The sequence below is a fragment of the Calonectris borealis genome, chromosome 2 (genome assembly GCF_964195595.1).
Source record: "Calonectris borealis chromosome 2, bCalBor7.hap1.2, whole genome shotgun sequence".
NCBI lineage: Eukaryota > Metazoa > Chordata > Aves > Procellariiformes > Procellariidae > Calonectris > Calonectris borealis.
In genome coordinates this window covers 72366174-72386874 of record NC_134313.1, presented here as the reverse complement: position 1 = coordinate 72386874, position 20701 = coordinate 72366174, and the positions used below count along the sequence as shown (strand labels likewise).

Sequence of the window (20701 nt, the reverse complement as noted above, 5' to 3'; positions counted from 1 at the left end):
GCACATGCACACCCACACCGACCTTACAATTAGTTCACGCTTCTAACTTCCATGTGACCCAGAGGAGCTCAGTCAGGAGTCCCATTCCTTACGTGGTGACTGGAGAGAGAACGGAGGGTGCACCGTTAGAGCACCCAGGCTGAATGCCAGGAGCAGACAGCGTAAATGTCCCCCCTGGATAGGTGGTCCCTTTCATCCAACTGTCCCTGTACACAGGCAACACATTTGTATCACTTTGCAGCTCTTCCTGTAGCCACCTTTTAAGACAAGAATTGATCCGATTTACACCCTGACACTCCCTTATAATCAAAATACTCTCTGACAAGAAATAGGGACATTTAGGGTATATCGGCTCTAGAGTGTATCTTTAGAGTAGTATATCTGCTCTAAATAGAGAGTAAAGTACCAGGCATTGTGTGTATTTGAATGATTAAATTAATTTCCATTCTAATTTCAATTTTCTTTTAATTATTTGAATGTGAGTAATTATTTAAACTATTTAAAGATGGTATTCTGTAATGGGAAAAACAATTTTTGTCAGATTTTCCTGCTGAGAAAAAGCTCAGCCACCGAGAATGAGTAAAACCGAGTTCGAAGTGGTTGCAGGTGTGGAAATCAGTGAGTTGCTAGAACGGCCCCAGCACAGCACAAGGCATCTCCCGATGCGAAGCGCAGCAGCAGCGGGGGCGATGGTGGTGGGTGCCCTGGCAGCACTGACGCTGTGTAGGCGCTGCCAAACCACGCTGCGTGCGCCGACTCGTGCGTGCCCTGTGAGACATCCTGATAAGGGACTGGGAATTTGAGTTGCTCCACCTATGGATCTGGATGTTTGCAGAGCTGCAAGCAGATGACCTGTGCTTACCTGGGGAGACTTGTGTAGCCTAGATGTGAAACTGGCTTCTGGTTGGATGATCTGCAACCTGACCGTATTTGTATGCTTAGCTGCAGAGCAGGCCTTTAATTTCTCTCTAAGTATTTGGGGAAAAAAGAATCCATCTTCACTTGGACACTCTTCCCATTTTGAAAAGGGAAATCCAGGCAGAAAGTGTTGATTTACTGAAGCAAGCAAGCTGACTGGCTGATCTTTTTAGTGTGGCGTGAACTGATTTGGCGTGCAAAACAGTGAAACCCTGGTATAACTGAAAGACAACAGAAAAACGTTCTCACATACTTTCAATTGAAGGAAAGCAGTCAGCTCTCACATTCATCAGTAACTATTTAATGAACAATAAAAAAGGTCACTTGGGATTCATTGACAGGTGGGAAGTGATTAACCCCCTCTAGCAGCTATAGTGAAAATGGACCAAATCCTAATGTCTGAACATACATGGTCTAATTTTTCTTGGCTTTTTTTTAATTTACTTTTTGCACTTGTAAAAGATGTCTTCATTCATTTACCTCTATTAACAAACCGAGAAAGGAAATGGCAACACTCTATTCACAGATTTTTCCAAGTATTTTACAATTTTAATAAGTCTGCCGTAAAGGTTTCTTTTTAATTATATTCAGCGTCACACTTCTCTGAAAGTGTCTGAGAACAGAAGGAGAACAGAAAATAAAAACCTGTTTGATCCCGAGTTACCCATTAACAACATATTCCCAAGTTCTCTAACTATAGAAGGAGCTGCAAAAAAGTCAAGAGTGGTAACTCTCTATATAATAATAATTCCTGGTTTTGTCTTTAAACTGCAGCTTTGGCAATGACACATTCCTTTGCATCACATAAAAAGAAAGCTCCACCTCTCTTTCCAGGATCCTCCAGCCACCCCACATAAAACCTGTAGGAGAGACAGGTTTTGAAGCATCTTCCCATTTATAGGGAAAGGGGCTAAGGAGCCAAGGATATTTCATTAAAATGTCAAAAGATTTACCAGTGCCACCTGAAATCCCTAAAGAAGATGGCAGACCCAAGTGGGACAATAAGTTCCAGTATATTTTAAGCTGTATCGGATTTGCCGTTGGTCTGGGGAACGTGTGGCGATTTCCATACTTGTGTCAGATACACGGAGGCGGTAAGACTGAAATGAGGCTTTGCCGAAATATTAAACTACAATTCTAATATAACTATACTAACTTATGATGGCGTGGAAGTTATATATTTGCATCACCTTTTTTTTAACTATTAATTCTCATTCTCTAAATGTTTTGCACCAGTTAGATTAGCTTTTTCTATAGAAGTATATTTCATTTTAAAATGATGGGTTCGTTTAGGAAATTAAGACCAGACTGATGCTAACTCGCAGCAAAACCGATGTTGAAGTTCTTACATTGCTGCTACAGTCCCGACAGGAGCAGGAAACTGAACCTGCAGCTCGTTACCTTCAGGAAAAGCGAGAAGTTCTGGGGAGGCCCGAGTGAACCAGCCCCCAGACCAAGGGTTGCTGCGCTTTCCTTTGGGAAGATGAGCGAGTCGTTCCCCTCCCTTCTCTGATACTCTTAGGAACCACCTCATCGTCTGGAACTGCCTCTGCACAAAACTAAATTGCACTTTTTGATGTCTGCGAGGCTGTTTAAAATGCTCCACTGATAGAACACCAACAGGAGCCTGCCAGGTGGCTTGAACAGCTACCCAAGCCTGTCCCTGGGCACCGTCCCCACAGAGAATTGCTTTAGAAGCAGCCAATTTAGTAAATATAAATGCATCGGAAAAGAGTACTTGATAACTCACCATTCACAGTAGCTTTTGAGATCTGGCATGGTAAGCTGTCTAAAGCTCTTAAGAGTGAGAGAGCAAATTGTTTCAGCCCAATATTATTCATTATCTTTCAATTAACTGAAGAAACAGAAAATTCAAACCTGGAGAAACTGTCAAATGACAGGAAAAATTATTAAATCCAAACTTGTTCTACCAAGGTATCTGTATTACTTGATGAACTACATATAGTTGAATCAAGCAAGGAACCAAGAATGGATGCTGCCTTTAATGGGAGGAGGTGTTTCAGAAAGAAGTAGCCATGTAGGGACTCTGGTAAGTAGCTGAATGAACGAGATATAGCAGGCTATATCAACAGAAAGAATCTTGGCATATATAAGCAGAGCACTAGGAAGTAGGTGGAGATATTGCTACTGATACTAAGACAACTTCTGAACTTCTGACTTCTTCTGAAAGTCCACCTTTCAAAGTCAACTTGAAAAATTAGACAAAATGCAGAAACGCCCTAAAAATTATTCGAGGTCTGGAAAACTTATGGGACAAGGAATGACTTATGAATCCAATCTATTTAGCTCATGAACTTGAAAATGAAAGAGTACGTTTATCATAGTCTATAAACAAGCAAATGGAAATTATTTTGGTGGCAAGGAGCTCTTTAACGTTGAACATGTAACAGCTGGAAGCTACGATTACACAAATTCAAATAAGAAAAGAGAAGAAGCAGTAGCTTAGATTCCTCCCAGGAAACTTAACTTTTTCCATTATTTATTTGCAAGATGTGAAACCCAGAGAAACTCTCCCAGAGGACTGCCATAACTGGGTGGTTAGAAAGCCATAGGTGCAAGCACGCTGTTTCTCTGTGCTTGCCCATGGGAATGGCTGGAAAAAGCCTGTCACTTCAGTTAACGATACATGCATTAATGAGACACGATAAACGCCTTTAAAGAGACAACCCCATAGCAGATATGGCATGGGGCCTGCAAGGAAGATGTTCTTCTGGAGCAGGAGCTGTAGGTCAGACAAATACCCTACAGCATCTCAGGTGGCCTTTCTATCTTGGAGCAAGGGAACAAGCATTCAGTATTAACAAACAGCATAATAAAACTAACGTAATGTGATATTTTTGTAATGTAATGAACAATTAACACAAAGCACTCAGTGGGAGGTTTGAAACTCACAGACGGGACCATAGCAAGACGCAGCTCCTCCGCACACCTCATTACACAGAGCTGCTTCTGGGACCACCAACTGCATGAGGCTGCATGAACTTTGTGCTTCAGGGTTTTGTGCAAATCTCTGTTATGGATTAAGATGAAATATTGTTCTACTGACCGTAAAAATGCCCTTCCCATGAAGCACCAAGGGTTGCTTCTCCGTGCTGGAGGTGGGGGACTAGCTGTGGCCAGCTGTTTTTCAACCTCTTCAGATCCCAGCCTCGCTTCAGAAGATCAGCAACACTCGCCTCCTACTGAGGTTTGACCTCTCCACTCCATCCCTCCCCTCCGGGGTCCCCTGCATCCCTGCCCTATCTCCTAGACCTCTACCACCCCAGCAGAAGCGTGAGTCCAAGTCCACAGCCCACAGTGACCTGCCTTATGGACTGCACAGTGCTCAGAAAGTCTGTTCGCTTGTGTATCCACCTTCTGAGCACTAATATATCCCACAGGAGCTGCAGGCTTAAAGATAACAAAAATAGGAAAATGCTGCAGGGACAAAGGTTGAGTCATTCCTTTGCTCTGCGAGTAGTAATTTTGCCAGTGAAAAATCAGTTTAAAATAGCTAGCAGACTCAGTAATGGCATATAGCTACTTTGCAGCACTACCAACAGCAGCACAGGAGAGTGGTGAATAAAGGTCAATGTATGGATGTACAGCCAACGCTTGGTCACTGGATTTTAACAAAGGGCTCAGAGAGGTCAACAGCAGGATGGACTCAGTAACGACGTGCTGTGGAGCTTGTGAATAATTTATCCCAGAAAGTTTGCGTTGGAAGAGTTTGAGTGAGTCATGAAGACCACCAAGAAGACAGAGCTGTTGAGTTCACACCAGTGTATAATGTAGTTGAGTTTTTCTTCTGCTAATTTAAGGGAGTGATGTGATTTGGAGTTGCGTTTTTGAAAGCAAGCAACTCAGATGCAAAAGCCTAAGAGATTTTCAGGGGTATGGGAGCATAAATTCTCCTTGTGTGCATCTGAGATGTGAACATGGGAGACACCAGCAGCATCGTGGTTATCTCGAAGCTCTGAGAGGTGCAGTGGCTCCGTGCCTGCAGCCACAGCCACGAGTGCAGCGAAACCTGCTATGGATATGGCATAGACGTGCTCTAAGGCTCAGTGGCTTCTGGGGTACACATCATAGTTTCACAGCTGGTTCAGGTGATATCCAAGTGTTTAAGAGTCAGGCAATGGACTTTTCCTCATTTCTAGATCTTTTAAAAAACAAGAGATAAAAATAAGTGCTTGTATATTTGTCTCATGTCAGCTGTTCTCATCAGACCTATGGACCTTATTCATCGCGCATTAGTGTTACTCAGTAACTTGGATCTAATATAATATCAGTTTTGCTGACATTTATCACCTGCTGTCGTTACTGATTATTTGGATTTATTGCCTGAGTTAAGTTAGTTATTTACTTTTCATGACTAATGGATATGAAGGTTGTTTGCCACAGTAAGTGGAGACAAACACAAAGGTTCCCAGGCAACTGGGATTGAAAAGTCTCTAAATGGCCCAGTATATAGTTTGTCACTTAAAACTGAGGCTCAAGCAAGTCAGATAGCTATATATGTACACACACAGTCATCTGAGTATACTTAAAAAAACCAACCCAGTTCTAGCTGGAACTTACTGTAGTGTTTTACTTTTGATTATAGCTCGTATATGTATTTGCCTAACCCATGGGTATTAAAAATGTGCATAGTGCCGCAGCCTACAGGATGACTGAAAAATATCTTTAATATAAAATACAGTTTCTTTCTAGGAAAATAAATACAAATAAACACTAAAGTCCTGCTAAGGGAGAAGTGTTTACTTCTGGGGCAATGATTTACAGACTTTCATAACCCGTGGCCTACCTGACCTTTTGCTAGAATTTGAACTACAACTTGCTACGAAATGCAGTTGTCTGGCTCACTGTGTCCTCAGAAGGAAAATAAAATCTGAGAGGAACAACAGGTATACCTGGAAGATACTGTTAAAAAAAAAAAAAAAAAAAAAAGTATGTTGGGAAGAGCAGAACAGTTCACTCTCTGATAGAAAAATGAATTATATTACAACAAGAAACAAACTTCATTTTCTGGATTGTTACCATGTCCTGCTCAAGTCCTTGGTGAAAAGCTATGGCGTTTGGGGTTGATCCTTTCATAACTTCTTGTATTTGGCTGCCCTTTACAGCTCAGGCTGGTGCATGCTTGCACGTGGGTGCTGCTCACTTGCATCCTTCAGTCATGAGTATTTCATAGGGAAGTTCACCAAGGTTATTTTATAAGTTGATCTACAGGTGTTACCCATCTTCCTTTGAAATGGCTATTGCCCCCATGGTTTTCTGGACATGGCTTTAGCTCCTTCATTGTTGCTCAAGGAAATATAGTCATTTACATGGGAAACTCAACCCTGCAAAGTTTCAGAGTCTGTAAGATGTGCAATGTGGCCTGGAAGTCAAAATCAGTGCCATCATAAATATGCTGCACAAATATGACATTTATAGTAGCTCATACTTTTCATCTGGATTGAGGCGTGTGCAGATGACATAACAAAGATCATGAAGTATTGTTTTCCAGAGAGAAGGGTCAACGTGATTACGTTGCTGCTTTTTTTCCCACCTGATATCTTGATGTGATTCGTTGCTGTGTTGGCTACTACGCTGCTTAGCTGAACTCCCATGGAGAAAGGGGGACAGGTCTGATATAGCTTTCAATAGCTAATAGCTTTTTCTCTGTATCTGAACAAGCAGTTACCACCTACTGCAATTTCTTGTAGGTAAAACATAAATTATCACAGGTATCTTGCCATTAAGTTCTCAGTCTTTTGGAAAAATGCACTCATCACCACTTCTCCCATGTACCAACAGAACTGGTGAAGGGGATCTCTGAATGCTTGTTGCATTGTATCATCCTGAGATGTGCTTTCTGAATTTTTCAGACTCTATAGATGTGTTTCCTTTGGAATTACTATTTTGCCACTTTCCACGTCACTTCAGTCTTCATTATAATTATTTTTTTTCATTCCTCAATCTCCGATCTGAAGGAAATTTATTATTCATGTTCTGGCCTTTCAAATGTTGTTGTGTCTTTAGATCATCATTTCAGGTCACTCGCCTTTCTTCTGCTAGCTGATCTGCAGGCGCTGGGGAGATGCAACATTGAGCACGTGGATCAGTGCCTCTGAGTTTTTCTCCACCATTTAGGAAGTCTTCGTTGGTACCCCGACATCAAGCAAAGCTATTGGGTTTTCTTCTCTGCCTCTCACTGAGGCTCATCAATTTCTGCTGGTCTTGGTACATCTTGATTAGAAGGTGACCTGGCTGATACTTCAAATTGCTTTACAGTTCCACTAGTCAGGTCTATGGCTCTCTCTTTCTAAGGTGTGACAAAACCAATTTGGCTGTTTCACTCTGCTTTGCCGGTTGCCATGATTCAGCTTTAGGCTGCGCTCCTTCGTTAGCCTCCTGGTCACTCTGCCCTCCGGCGCATCAGCAACTCGCAACAGGCTGCCTAGTAGTTCGTGCGCTTTTCTTCCAGATTGTCATGGTAGATGATATAACAAAGATTGTGCCCTCCAAGTGTCATTTTGCAGGCAGAGGGCTGACTATGGCTGAGCAGTTGCTTTTCTGACCTGGTTTGCCTGTACATGGCAATCGAGGGGTCAGGTTTTAAAAAACCCTCAGTGTATCTAGAGTGCACCAGGTATTTTCTTCTCTACTGCCATGACTATAGAGGTATCTCCTCTCTAATGGTTCTTCTGAGTTAGCAATGATACCGATCGTGCTACACACTGGCGCTCCTTGTCACTTGGGACTCTGTTGTTGATGAAACCAACTTACCAATGTGTGTTGTATTTGTAGTTGTCGATAGCCTGATTTGAACAAGCTTTTGTAGGCTTTCTGTGCCTTCTCATGTGCGCAGGGATTCTTCCTCGGCTTTGCGGCATCCTCGTGCAGGATCTCCTTCCAAAATAACTTTTAACTCTGGTAGATTTTGGACTTTTTATTTTTTCTTCTCCTTTGACCTTCTTTTAGTAGTGCATGTATCTACTTGCAGGATGGATGCTTTACGCATCTTGAGTGTCTTTCTGACAGAAGGAGTGGTGTAGACTAAAACTTTCCTAGGTCATGCCTCAGGAATGCAACTAAATTGTGCCCTGGTGATACTTTTGATTTTTACGGGCATTTCTCCAAGCTTTTAAGGTACTTACAAATGCTTGATCACTACCATTTTTCTTATTTGTTTTGTGAGAGGAAAGAAGTTACTGAAGCTAAACTTTTGTTTTTAGAGGTTCTCCCCCTGGGCTTGCTTATGTGCGTCATTTATTTTCCTTTCACTGTGGAGCATATAGATCTGGAATATCTAGATATAAATATACCTAGAATATTCAGATATAGAATAATTTGCTTACTGGCACTTTATGATTGTTTCTGCTAAGGTTTCCTTTTCCCAAGCCTCATGGAAACCAAACCTACTGAGTTTCTGCCGTACCTGTGCTACATATCATATGGGTCCTGATAGGGTTTTGCTGTGCCCGTGTTTGAACGCTCTGTTTTGTGATACATGCTCTGTGTTAGGCACCAGCTCGCTTCTTCATTCTGCTTCTTGGATTTTCTTCCTGCCTTTTCCACAGCTAGATTCCTCATGGCATTTTAAAACAAAAGTATTTAAATTCTGTCTTCTGGCACATCCTCCCCTATCTATTAAACCGAGCCCTTGACTATATAGTGCTACAGGGTTCCCACTCACTATTAGGTATCTAATACCTTTCTGGTATACTTTTTCTTTCTATGGGTGGGGGATTTTACTGTGGAAAAGAGGAAGCTTCAAGTGATTGAGCAGACTGGTTATGCTTTTCCTGAATATTTCCTTTTTGCCTAAAAAGACTGTAAAGTAAAGGAATGAATAACTGAAAACATATTTTTACATTACAAGCCATTTATTTGAATTAGGTTCGAGAAAGATGAGCTCTATTAACTATTTCTTCTTAGCCCAATCTTCTGCCGTATTTTCATATTTGTAGATAGCAAACTTTTTATATTGTTCTCATGGAAAACCAATATTTTCTTTCCAAGCATGACATTATGTTTTGCCGTGCTGTAAATATGACTGGAGATACGTACAAAGCAGCACAAAGTAAACAGGCTTTTATCAGCAGAATATCTAAACATGCTCTGCTGTCAACGGTTCAGCTAGCAAACAGAAAAGGGGAGAGAGATAACAGAGGACAGTTTGCACTAATTACTACACAGTTACTTCCAGGAGATATGATATGGGAGATCAGTCGGTCCCTTACGGAGCGCTCTGCTAGCAAGGGCTCAGCATCGCACGGATTGCAGTGAAGCAGCTGCCGCCCAGAGCTGGTGTGTGGCCGGGCAGGCGGGCGAACAAGCAGGGTGCTCCGCACTGCGGTGCTCCGGTCACTCGCGTGAATGTTTTGCTCTTCCCAGGAGCCAGGCCAAGGCATCGGGCTGTCAGGAGGGCTGGGCGGGCGCCTCAGGTGTGCTGTGGAAGGGGACGTTGCAGCAGGTTTGAAGGAGAGCGCAGGACCGAGCGTGGGGAGAGGTTACTGAGTTCTTGCTGAAGGGACCTGCAAATTCCTTAGAATTTACATGGGAGCTTTGTAGGTAGCTCCAAGTGAGATTTCATCAGGTGGTAAAACACTTAAAAATAAACAAACTATTGTGGTCCTCAACTCCCTCTGTAAATCTCTCTCTTAGGGTTGGTTTATAACAGCCACTTTAGCGCTTCCTCCAAGCAAGGGGATTACTAAGCAGGGGTACCTAGGATCCAAATTGAGGATTTAACATACTGGGAATTAACTGTGAGACTCCTTTTCCAAATCTGCTGCTTAGCGGTCAAAAACATCTTAAGAAATCAGATCATAAGGAGAGACACTTATTTCCACCTTTGGCAAATTAAGAACAGTCCTTCATGGAGAAGAGCTTTGCCAATTTTTCTTCCTATGCATTTCTTGATAAAGGGCTATACTATTAAACAACACACCTTCTCTGTTGTATGTAGTTATTGCAGCACCTAGCAATAGGTAGCAAAGTTATTGCAATACCTAGCCCAAGGGATTCCATTTATCTGCTCAGCTTTCTAAACACTCAGTGATTGCAAAACACAGGAGCCGTCCCAGGAAGAGACCAGAAATCCTTGCACATTCCCCCACCTCCCTCTTGGGGCCGAAGACGGAGCGGAGAGCCGAGCTGCTCTGCTCTGCTCTCTCACATGGTGATGGTGAAGCTGCTCTCCCTGCCAGCCTGGAGGGAGGGGAGAAGGTTTCCGGAGCTGGAAGAGCAGAGCTGGGCAGACCTAGATGTGAGATTTGGAGGCAAAGCTGAAATGGTACAACAAGGCACAGGTTTATTGACAAAGCGATGAGGGGCACAGAGTCAGTATGAGTTGGTAGGAGAATTGGGAGGGGGTCGAGGCAGGACTTCTGCCTTTGTTTCCCCAGAGAAAAGAGGCTTCGTGGTCACAGTGGTTGTTGGTCATGGCAATAAACTGCAATCTATTAGACCATTTAATTTAATTGGACCTTTGGGCAGGAGCTTTAAACATACCGATGAAACTTTTCCTAGTCTCATGAAAACCAGTATCTGTGCAAAGGAGGGAGAGCCAAACCCGCGTCCCTTCTGAGGGAAGGTGGGGGAGATGAGGCGTTGCACACCATTTTGCAGGAACCAGCCAGGCTGCCGGCAGGATCGATACCTGCCACAGGCACCCAGCAGCACGTGCTGCCTCTGGCCCAAGGGAGCCGCTATGAGAAAAACAGGGAAGACGTAGAGGATACAAATCAGGAGGAAATCGGGTTTCATTGCTCCCACGTTTCACAAAACAACTTCAGTCTTGCTTTCAGTTTTCCATTAGCCAGAGGCTTGGTGCTCTGAGCAGAACTTCATGCAATAAAGTAACCTGGTCTCTCGGGGGTCTCCAGCGCAAAATCCTGCTTTACCGGGGGAGGACGGAGGAGCACACGCCTGAGAGCTTTAGGGAGGGAAATGAGGTGATGCACTGAAGGGGATACAGATGGTATAGGGGGAGGCAAGCCCTTGAGCTTTATGAGCAGGGGGAGAAAAGAAGATGCTTGAAAGAAGGGGCAATGGAGGAAATAGTGAGGCTATTTATAACGGACTGCAGCAGTGCCTGAGGGGAAGTGTCCTGCAGCACGCAGCGTCCCAGTCCTTCCTCCTACATCTTCACCAACAATGTTACCAGTCACAGATGTTACTTGGCAGGTATCCCTAGGAATGCTCCCTCTCTCAACACATCCTACAAGGATTTTGTTAGGGTTATAAAGCAGACAAATTATCAAACAGTCATTTCAGTGAGATGCAGATAATCACATGGCTCAATTGCACTTAATTGTGTTTTCAGGGGCATTCCTGATCCCATACTTCATCGCTCTTCTCTTCGAAGGAATCCCACTGTTGCATCTCGAACTGGCCCTAGGACAGTGCCTGAGGAAAGGCAGCATCGGTGCCTGGAACACCATCTCACCTTACCTCGGAGGAGTCGGTACGTATCTCAGGGTCTGCAGCTGAGCTCCCACCCCGCACTCACTTCCTAGAGACCTGTGCCTGATGCTCGTTAGGATATAAAAAGAAAATTTTTACGATGAGGGTGGTGAAACACTGGAACAGGTTGCCCAGAGAGGTGGTAGATGCCCCATCCCTGGAAACATTCAAGGTCAGGTTGGTCGGGGCTCTGAGAAACCTGATTTAGCTGAAGATGTCCCTGCTGATTGCAGGGGGGTTGGACTAGATGACCTTTAAAGGTCCCTTCCAACCCAACCCATTCTATGATTCTATTAATTCTATATCGCTACCATCAGGTGTTACTCTAGGCACACGGGAGCCTTAAATGCAAACATCATAACCTTTGCTGTGGGAAGTATAATGATCATGAGCTCTGCTAGCCAACACTGCCCCGTTCCTACCATATCTCGGAGGTTACACAAGAGCTGCCCGCCTGCGGTGCTTCTCGCTCCATCCTCACAGCCCCTTCAGGAGCCAGTCTTCCCTGTCCAGGGATAGTCAGACTGGAAGGGGGGACAGAAAGACAGGAAATGAGGAACGGGAGCCTGGCACCTCCTAAAGAGCCTAAAGCACCTGGGAAAGTTCTCCACGAGAGGGAGGCACGGTGGGGCTACTGAAGGGTCATTATTAACATGGCTGGGCGCGAGGGACAATCCACACAGCAGTGTGTATCAGACTGGTGTGCAGTCCTGTACCGGCAATTTTTTTCTATCTATTTAATTTAATATACACTGAAAAAACTTATCTTGTGTCCTGCGCGCACTGTTGGGCTGCAGAAAGTGAATGGGAGCCGCCACTGTTAGAGGGCTGAACCGTCGGCTCTACCAGTTTTGAGATAGCACCCTCCTGCCTGCAGGGGCAAGGAGAAACCCTCGGGTGCTCCAGCCAGTACTGCTGGATCATGCCTTGCTTTAAGCCTGAAAACGGGATTGGCAGTGACAGCCATGCCTGTGGGCACGTGTGGGAGGAGAAGGGGTGGGTAAGAGGAGTTATCTAAGGGCCAGAGGGCAACCAGGAAGAAATACCAAGCAGCAAGGTGGTGCCTCCAGCTAAACCCATCTCCTACAATTAGGCATGTCCATCCTCCCTTTGCAAATATGCAAGCAAGTAGAAACCACGGTGTTGCTATTCTTCCTTCCTTATTTTAGGAGCAAAACAGTTACCAGTTTAGGGCATATGTGCATGATTTGGGACAAAACAGTGCCCTGACGTAGCTATAGCATGCTGTGAAACTTCAGTCTCTTTTGGTCTCGGCTGTTAAAAGTTGTCCGGTGTTGTAGAAAGCAATGTGTTATATAGTAGAGCAAAGATTTCAATCCTAATCTACGTAAGTAGGGAGTGTCAGCCTTCTTGGAGTAGGGCTGGTGAGCTGGGGGACTATGCACCAGTGTTTGGCTACTGAGCACACAAATGCCCATCTTTCATGTCAAAATCTCTGGGGGGAAACAGAAAATCTTGAAAAATTAGGAAACGTGAGCTTCTAAGAGCAAGTGCTGTAACTGATAATTTTTTCCAAAGGTTTTCTAAGCTGAGATCTCGTGCTCTCTGCAGGGGTTGGTTCGTGGATGGTGTCAGTTCTGGTGAGCTTATACTACAACACCGTTTTAACCTGGGTGATGTGGTACTTCATAAACTCCTTCCAAGAACCTCTTCCTTGGAGTGTTTGTCCTCTAAATGAAAACAGAACAGGTAACTACCACTTTGAGATCACAAATGTCAGAGTCTTGGGGCTAGCAAGGGGAAAAGGGAAGTTTGCTTATTTTTTTATGCTTGTGCTATGGTACAAATACCAATCTGAAAGTGTGTTCTCTGCTTTCTGACTACAGAGAAATAGTCCTTTATCAAGACACACGTGTCTGTTATCGTAAACTACATATCAAGACACGTGAGATTGTTAGCATAATTAAGAACCAAATTTATGACTACATCTTTCAGTAACTGCTTTAAATGAGACTTTCGAGTTTTCATGAGGTGGTGATGCATTGGTTATGACTCATAACAAGCTCTTACAGAAACCTTTCAGCTCATTTGCCGTGATGTGCTGAGAAAGATCAGCTGAGTTGCCAGAGCAGGAAACACAACCCTCCGGGAGAACTTTAGTTTCCGCCTGTAGACTGCTGAGACTACTTTTACACATGCGACAAGCCAGCTTCCCAGAGCAGCTAACCAAGAAACCCCTGAGAAGAGAAGCCGCACTTGATTTGGCCCCGAGTTGTGCACGAGACCTGGTTTGTTTTCCTGTCAAAAAGCTACGAGCGCGATGACAGCCTACCCAAAGGCGTCATCCTCGCAGGAACAACAAAAGCCAGGAAGTCCATGACCCCTTTTGCTTGATTTCAAAATGGGAAATGAAACAACTGTTTAAAAAAAAAGAAAAAGGAGCAACTAAATAAGCAGAGAAACTTTTGAGGTAGCAGAGAAACTACTTAAAGAGGGAATCTTTGAGGCTCAGACCAAATTCACACTACTGATTACAAAACTTTTAGTAAGACCAAAGACAGGCGGTGTACCTAAGCAGGATAAGGAAGACTGCTCTCAGTTCTTTAAAATTATTTTTCAGCTTTCTTTTTTTGTTCAGAGCACAAGAGATGACAAGTTCCAGGGTAGAGCAAGAAACATAATCTGAGTAAGAGGCTAAGAAAAAAAACAAAACATAGAAGAAGTCAACTTTAGGACTACGCTAGAGTAGGAAGACAATCGGACATCCCCCATCTTTGTTACAGAAGTAGAGAAAATTATTTGGGCCTTAAGAAATAGGATTCTTTCATTTATCAGGATACAGATGTCCCAGCTAGTGAGCTAAACAAATGTTTTCCAAATCTGCTTTGGAGATAAACTTTTTAATCAACTGCTTTGGTATTCAAAAAACTGCATTTTTAGTTAAGCATCTTTTTGAAAATACTGAAGAAGTCCTTTAAGGACGGATTTTTTCAATACAGTACCAAAATGGGAAGAACCTGCAGTTCTCCATCACGATTGCAATGCTCTCCCCCGGGAGCTGCTTCCTAAGTGAGTCAAGCAGCTGTTCCCATGCACCAGGCTGAGCTGAACGTAGACTAAAATGGCATCATTGCAGGCTCACGTACTTAAGCTGGGACTAAAGGGACAAGAGCAGCAAAGCTTTTCACTACATAGCTCATTACTCATACACCCTGCTACAACCCATAGACTTCCATTCAACAGCCAGAGACTGTGTATTCAGAGGTAACTGGGATTGCGCTGGTCAGTGTATGTCCGGGTGCACGTCCGATTCTTTTAATTCAGAGCTGAGGAACGGACACCAGTGAGTCTGAGTACACGAGTGCCCTCATACGCTGAAAGAATATCAACAGCTTCAGGTGTAATGACATTTCAGTGGCAACCACGCTTTCAAGTGTAAATTTGTAACTGGAAAGTCACTTGACTAAATCAGTACATCACATACCTGCAAGTTACTTCGTTCTCCACCTTGCAATCTCACCAGAGCAAGTTTTGTTTGAAAAGTTTCATAAAGCCACAATGAGCACAATCACGGTTACTCCTCTCCATCAGCCTCTTGCCAGCTAGGCCAGCTTTCCCAGAATTTAGCCCAGAGTTGAGGTCAAGATTTTGCCACTCCTTATTCAGGTCACTTTTCTTGCATTTCAAAGGTAGGCACCCTAACTCTTTGTGTGCTGGCATTTCTGTAGTATTTCAAGACTTACAGACCAGCAATCTCCTCCCCTGTCTCCACTGGGATTTGCTGCACCTGTTCAATTAAAAATTTATCATTTGTAATTATTTCTAATGTAAGCTGCATTTTCCAGTCCATTTTTACTACTTGGCAGTCCTGTTATGGCTCTATTTTACAGACGAATAGGAGCAAAATGTTTATTTACCAATATTACCTTTTTTACATTTGAAATAACAATTTTATGATGCCTTTTGTCAGGGTTTCTTTTGCTCTTTTAAAAGATCTTCCTGTTCTCTTTAACCCAGCTAGGGCTGATGGCTCTGCACCCCAGGGTCAGTGGCAGGGGGTCCTCTCCTGCCGCTGGGGCACCACTCCACAAACCTCTCCCAGAGCCAGGCTCCTCGGCCAGTGCTTTCTCCCGAACCACAGCAGAAGGACCCGCAGCCACCCTCTCTGCCAGAGGCTGGAGGGCTGCGAGGCGAGGATGGCAGAGCGACACGCTTTGCTTCCTCCCTCGAGTTGAAAATACTTGGATTAACACCTCCTGCATGACAAGAGACTCCCTAAAAGAAAAGGAATTTATCAGGGCAAAAAGTGCATCAGATCCGATTCGCCGTCAAGATCACGGAGCTGGCCGCCCAGGAGCACCGCAGCGTGCCCCCCGCGGCAGCCTCGGGGCAAGGAACTCAGAGGACCCCTGAGCTCTGCCTAGTGGCTTAATTGCCACGTTCTTGATTCGTTTGTTTTCAGAGTTTTGCTGTGAATGGTGGCTGTTTCAGAAGTGAGTGAAAGGCCACCAGAAAAGGGAGAAATGGGCCAGTTTGAGAGCTTGAGTGAAGAGGCTGGCATTTCATACAACAGGAAAAAATTCAAAATGGAGGGAGGAGTTGTTTCTTCTACCCTCAGGATTATCTTCCTAAAATATATCATCTCACTGCCACTCTCCGTTAGTATAAAGTATTGCTTCCTAACCATACAGTGAGCAAGGAAAAATATTACCAATTTTAAAATTTATTCTTACGCTTGCCACATTTTTTTCCAGGGCTGAACGAAGAATGTTACGAAAGTACCACAGTAAATTATTTCTGGTACAGGAAAACTTTGAACATAACACCCGATGTCACCGAAAGTGGCACATTACAGTGGTGGCTCATTTTGTGCTTAGCAACTTGCTGGGCAATTGTCTATCTCTGCACCATCCGAGGAATTGAAACCACAGGAAAGGTATGGAAAGGGTAGAGAAGTGCATTATCCCACACTTTGGATCTTGCTCTCCAGATACTGAGTTTCACCACCTAGGCAAGGCTTCCCCATTTACCACACTAGCACCATTTCAGTCTGCTCCTTGTCCAACGAAGCGGTCACAGCGGTACCGGTGGCTCAAAACGACACTTCTCTCCTTTTCCATTGCAAATGCTTCTGCCCTACCACTCTCCCCTCACACAGTTTGAAGAGCAATTTTGTTAGAAGTATGTCCTGCAAAAGCACATTCTGCTTCTTTTAATGTTCATCTGTAGCTGCCTTATCTAATATCATTAGATCGCATGTTGCAATAACTTAAATAGGATTTATCAATGTTATGGCCAGTAACTGTCTGTCTGTCTGTCTTCTTACTTTAGGCCATTTATGTAACAGCAATATTTCCTTACCTGGTCCTAACTATATTCCTTATTCACGGACTCACTCTACCAGGAGCCACTGAAGGTCTAGCTTACCTCTTCACCCCTAATGTAAGTATTGCTGCTATAGTCAGAAATTTTTCCTTTTTCTCCCCCTCAGATCTCATGCTGTATATTAATTTTCCAGAAAGTCCTGATCTAGCTCGCAAGAGCTCAGCTAAGCTCTTTTTTCTGAGATGAAGTGATTTAGTATTTTAATATACTTTAGCAAGAAAAGAAGCAGCAAAGTATTTAACAGTTCAGTAATAAGCATATCAGAAAATATTGGAAAATTGAATATGTTATGGATGCCTCAGTGTTGAATGTGTAGGTGAAACTGATGCACTTCACGAACAGCATCATCTCTTTTACACATGATAAAGACAGGATTTCCCTGCCAATGCTACAGAATTTACACAACTAACCTTTTAAGAATTTACAAGGAAAACAGCTGAGGAATTACACTGCAAAGTGATTTTTTTTTTTAAGGTTGAGTCATTTTCTCCTACCCCTGTCTCTCCATAGCTGAAGTTTCTCCACCAGCCCTGTAGCTTTTCCTAAAAGATGGAACTGCTTACTGGAGAATACCCCTCTCCCATTTTTTCTCATCTTCTCAAGGGGATAGGAGTCCCAGATCCCTCCATATGCTGGCCATTTCAGAAGAACCTCTTTACCCTGCCCTTAGTGGCCTGCCCATAGGCAAAGTCAAATTGTTCCACCAAGTGGTTGCTATCAACCGTATCCTCACAGCTCTGCCTTTGTGCTAAAAAGCTCCATAAAGCGGTGAGTGTAGAGGAGGAAAAGCAGCACCCGCTGACAGACGGTCTCGGAGCATCCTCTGCCTCTGCAGGCACAGCGGCGCTTCCCGCCGCAGGAGCACTGGGCGCTTCCCTTTCCCTCCCTACAACAGCAACACAGGCATCAAGGAAAATGCCAAGGATTAAGGATGCCAAGAAGCCCAGGGATTTGTTACATGCCAGCATGAAAAGGGACAACAGCAAGAGAAAGCTCAGACAAGACACCCCTTTCATCCCTCCCCCCCGCAAGCCCGTTGGCACGGGCACCCATCTGAACACTGTCAGCGCTCAGAAAGGACAACCTTGGTCTTTACAGGAGATCAGGACGTGCACTTGCATTTTTGCAGGGCCCAACAAATGCTTGGTGCAGTGCCTTAATGAAGAAAGCAGATTAGACAACACAACCAGAACAGGGCTGGGCCTGTCGTCATTTGGTCTCAGCTTGGCTGTCAGGTTTCTCTGGAAGAGCTCAGACATCTTCAGGACTTACTGTCATTGCACAGTGAACTTAATGCAAAAACTAGATTTATATGTATTCAACCTCTGTATGACAAAGCCTGGAGCAGCGCTGAGGGGGAACAGATCATCATAAAAGAAGAGCCGGATGGTTTTGCAGACTGGCACCAGAAGTCAGAATGAAAACCCGAAAACTGCAATCAACCTGCAGTTAGTGATCAGCCGGTTAAGGAAGAAGTTCCTGGGGACATCCTTGAAGAGTCATCTGAAGATGGTTTTGGTGATGCAGCTATGTTCTTGTCTACAAACACGGAAAAACTGACGCAGCAGCCTGGTAAGTGGTATCTACTATGGGTGTTGCTATTGCATAGAGAGATGGCTTTGTTAAACTAACATACCAAGTGCTATGGAGGATTTTGGCACTTCAAGAACTTCAAAAAGACAGTAAGCATACAGCTGCAACACTTCCTTTCTCTCTTCCTGCCCTTAGCCCACAACTGCAGTGCCAGTATGGCCTTTTCTGTTAGCCTGTTTGTCCTGGTTTCGGCTGGGATAGAGTTGATTTTTTAGTCCCACCACTGCTGTCAGTAAATACATTCTTTTTTCTTACACTTTTCCGCAGGGGATGTCCCAAAGTGAGTTGTACAGGGGGGTTGCTGGTTTGTGGGTTTATTTTGGCAAAGATTTACTTGGCCCACCCATACCACATTAGTTTACAAAACTGTAAAGCATATTTCTTAAGTGTGTGCTGTCGTCTTCTTCGTTTCCTGTCTTTTTGCAGGAAGCTTGTGAAGTTTTAGCAAAATAAAGTGAGAGTTAGCTCACTTACTGCCTGCTTGCTTAAAAAAAAAAAAAAAAAAAAAAAAATCAACATTTTTGACATTCTCCACTCATTGGAGGAATCTTTTCCAACTTTTTTCCAACTTTGCAGTGCAGCAGAAATTGTAGTTTCTCTGTAATAGCTGCCACATCCACTCGCTGGTAACTGTTACACCTCACTGTTGTTTTTGAAAATCTGTGAAAGTAAGTAATACCTAGTGCTAAAAGTCACATCTTACCCAGTTTCAACATCATAATCACCCAACTGAATATAATTTTTTTTTTTCCAAATCACCATTGTTTAAGTTTATTTACTTTCCAAGTTTCTATTTTAGTTCTCCTTCCTAAGTATCACAAATAATAACTGCATGCATATGGATTTTAAATATGGCAGGCTGTGGTTTTATTTTCATGCAGAAATATAGATGGCTTTTTGCCATCTGACACACTTTTGCACCTTAAATTCTAGAACAAATAATGAATACTTCTTTTTATTGACTTTCAGACACGGAGAAGTCTGACACGATTTACTCACCCTCTCTAAATCCTTGGCCACCTGGAAAGTGAAGCTGCCAAGAAAACGAAAAAGATACTCAAGTTACGCTCACAGGCACTTGAGGGGAAAGCAGAAGTTGTACAAAGATGAAGCAACACAGGACCTGGAACAGAGACTTTTGGAAAGGTTCTTATCGGAGGCAGCAGGAAAGGGATCCCACCAAGCATCAGCAATGGTCTCTACGTGGTTCAGCTTCTGTGGACATCTCTGTTGGCTCAGGAGCACAAATGCCTCCTTCTCCAGTCTCTTTCACATCTGAAAGAGCCTCAGAGACTGTAAACATTTGGGGGTTCTCTGGCAATGAACAATTCCAGGAACTTGGTTGGGCAACTGATGCCTGCGCCCAGAGCTCTGCAGCTATGTAACGAGCAGTGAGAATAGCCAAGAAAAAGAAAAAGGCAGCACAGGCACCAGATCCTCTATCACAGAGGCAATTTGTAATTTTTTCCTCTATTTTGCAGTTTAGTTTTACATCTGATATATTACTGTGAATGGACACTTAAAACTCCTTTCAAGGTACCTGGTCTGTCCATATTGTTTCTGGTATTAAGAAGAACAAAAGCATTACCTTAATGAACTGCTTAAGTGCAGTATTATTTGTTGGCCACTTCCTGATGAGAAAAGCGATAGCTGTTTGTACACCAAAATTACACATCACAGGGATCCCAGTACTTTTTGATTCTGTATTAACAAAGTTTCTGTCTGTGTTTCATGCGTTCAGGTATCCAAACATCTCACCGCCCAGGGGGAAGCAATTATGCTTCCTTTCCCCATTACTCCCGTGTTCGTTCATTAACATTCTGGCTGTATATCTTCATCTGCATGTTTCTAGCTTCAGCGCATTTTTTCTTCTGAAGACACACTTACGAAATCTGTATGCCATATTACTGAAAATATAAAACAACATTTAGATTCATAATTATTTGCTTAAGACCAGATAATGACGTTGCCACAGCATGCTTGCCTGTCCACTATTTCTTCAAGTTTGGGGGTTGATTGGTATGTTTTAGAGTCAATAAATGCACTGCATCTAGCACCAAAGTAAACTATTTCCAGACTCCTTGGCCAAAGTCCCCAGTCAGAAAGCCAGACTTGGAACGGTCGCATCTATCAGCACTGACGACTGACTTGGCAGCACTTAATCAAACTGTGAAGGCCACTGTGCAGTAGCAATGCAAATGCCGAGTTTCTGCACTGCAATAGCAATCTAGTTCTGCACCTGCATAAGGTCCTACCAGCGAGCGTTCTGGCTTTGGAGGGTTTGGTTACGATCTTTCAGAATAAACTTCTGGAAAGGTTTGCCCAAGCTGAAGCATTTCAGCCAGTAATGGTCACACATATCTGCTTGCTATGCTATGTTGTACAA

General features: G+C 43.6%; 1 protein-coding gene across 1 annotated transcript in view; it reads left to right on the top strand.

Annotated features, from left to right (window-relative positions):
* Positions 1-1855: 1855 nt before the first annotated feature.
* LOC142078962 (sodium-dependent neutral amino acid transporter B(0)AT3-like) overlaps positions 1856-20701 on the top strand; it is a 28553-nt gene continuing 9707 nt past the window's right edge. The window contains exons 1-5 of the mRNA XM_075142333.1: positions 1856-2012; positions 11237-11377; positions 12949-13086; positions 16092-16273; positions 16669-16779. Of these exons, the coding sequence (XP_074998434.1) occupies positions 1856-2012; positions 11237-11377; positions 12949-13086; positions 16092-16273; positions 16669-16779 (729 nt within the window). The remainder of the gene's footprint in view (positions 2013-11236; positions 11378-12948; positions 13087-16091; positions 16274-16668; positions 16780-20701) is intronic.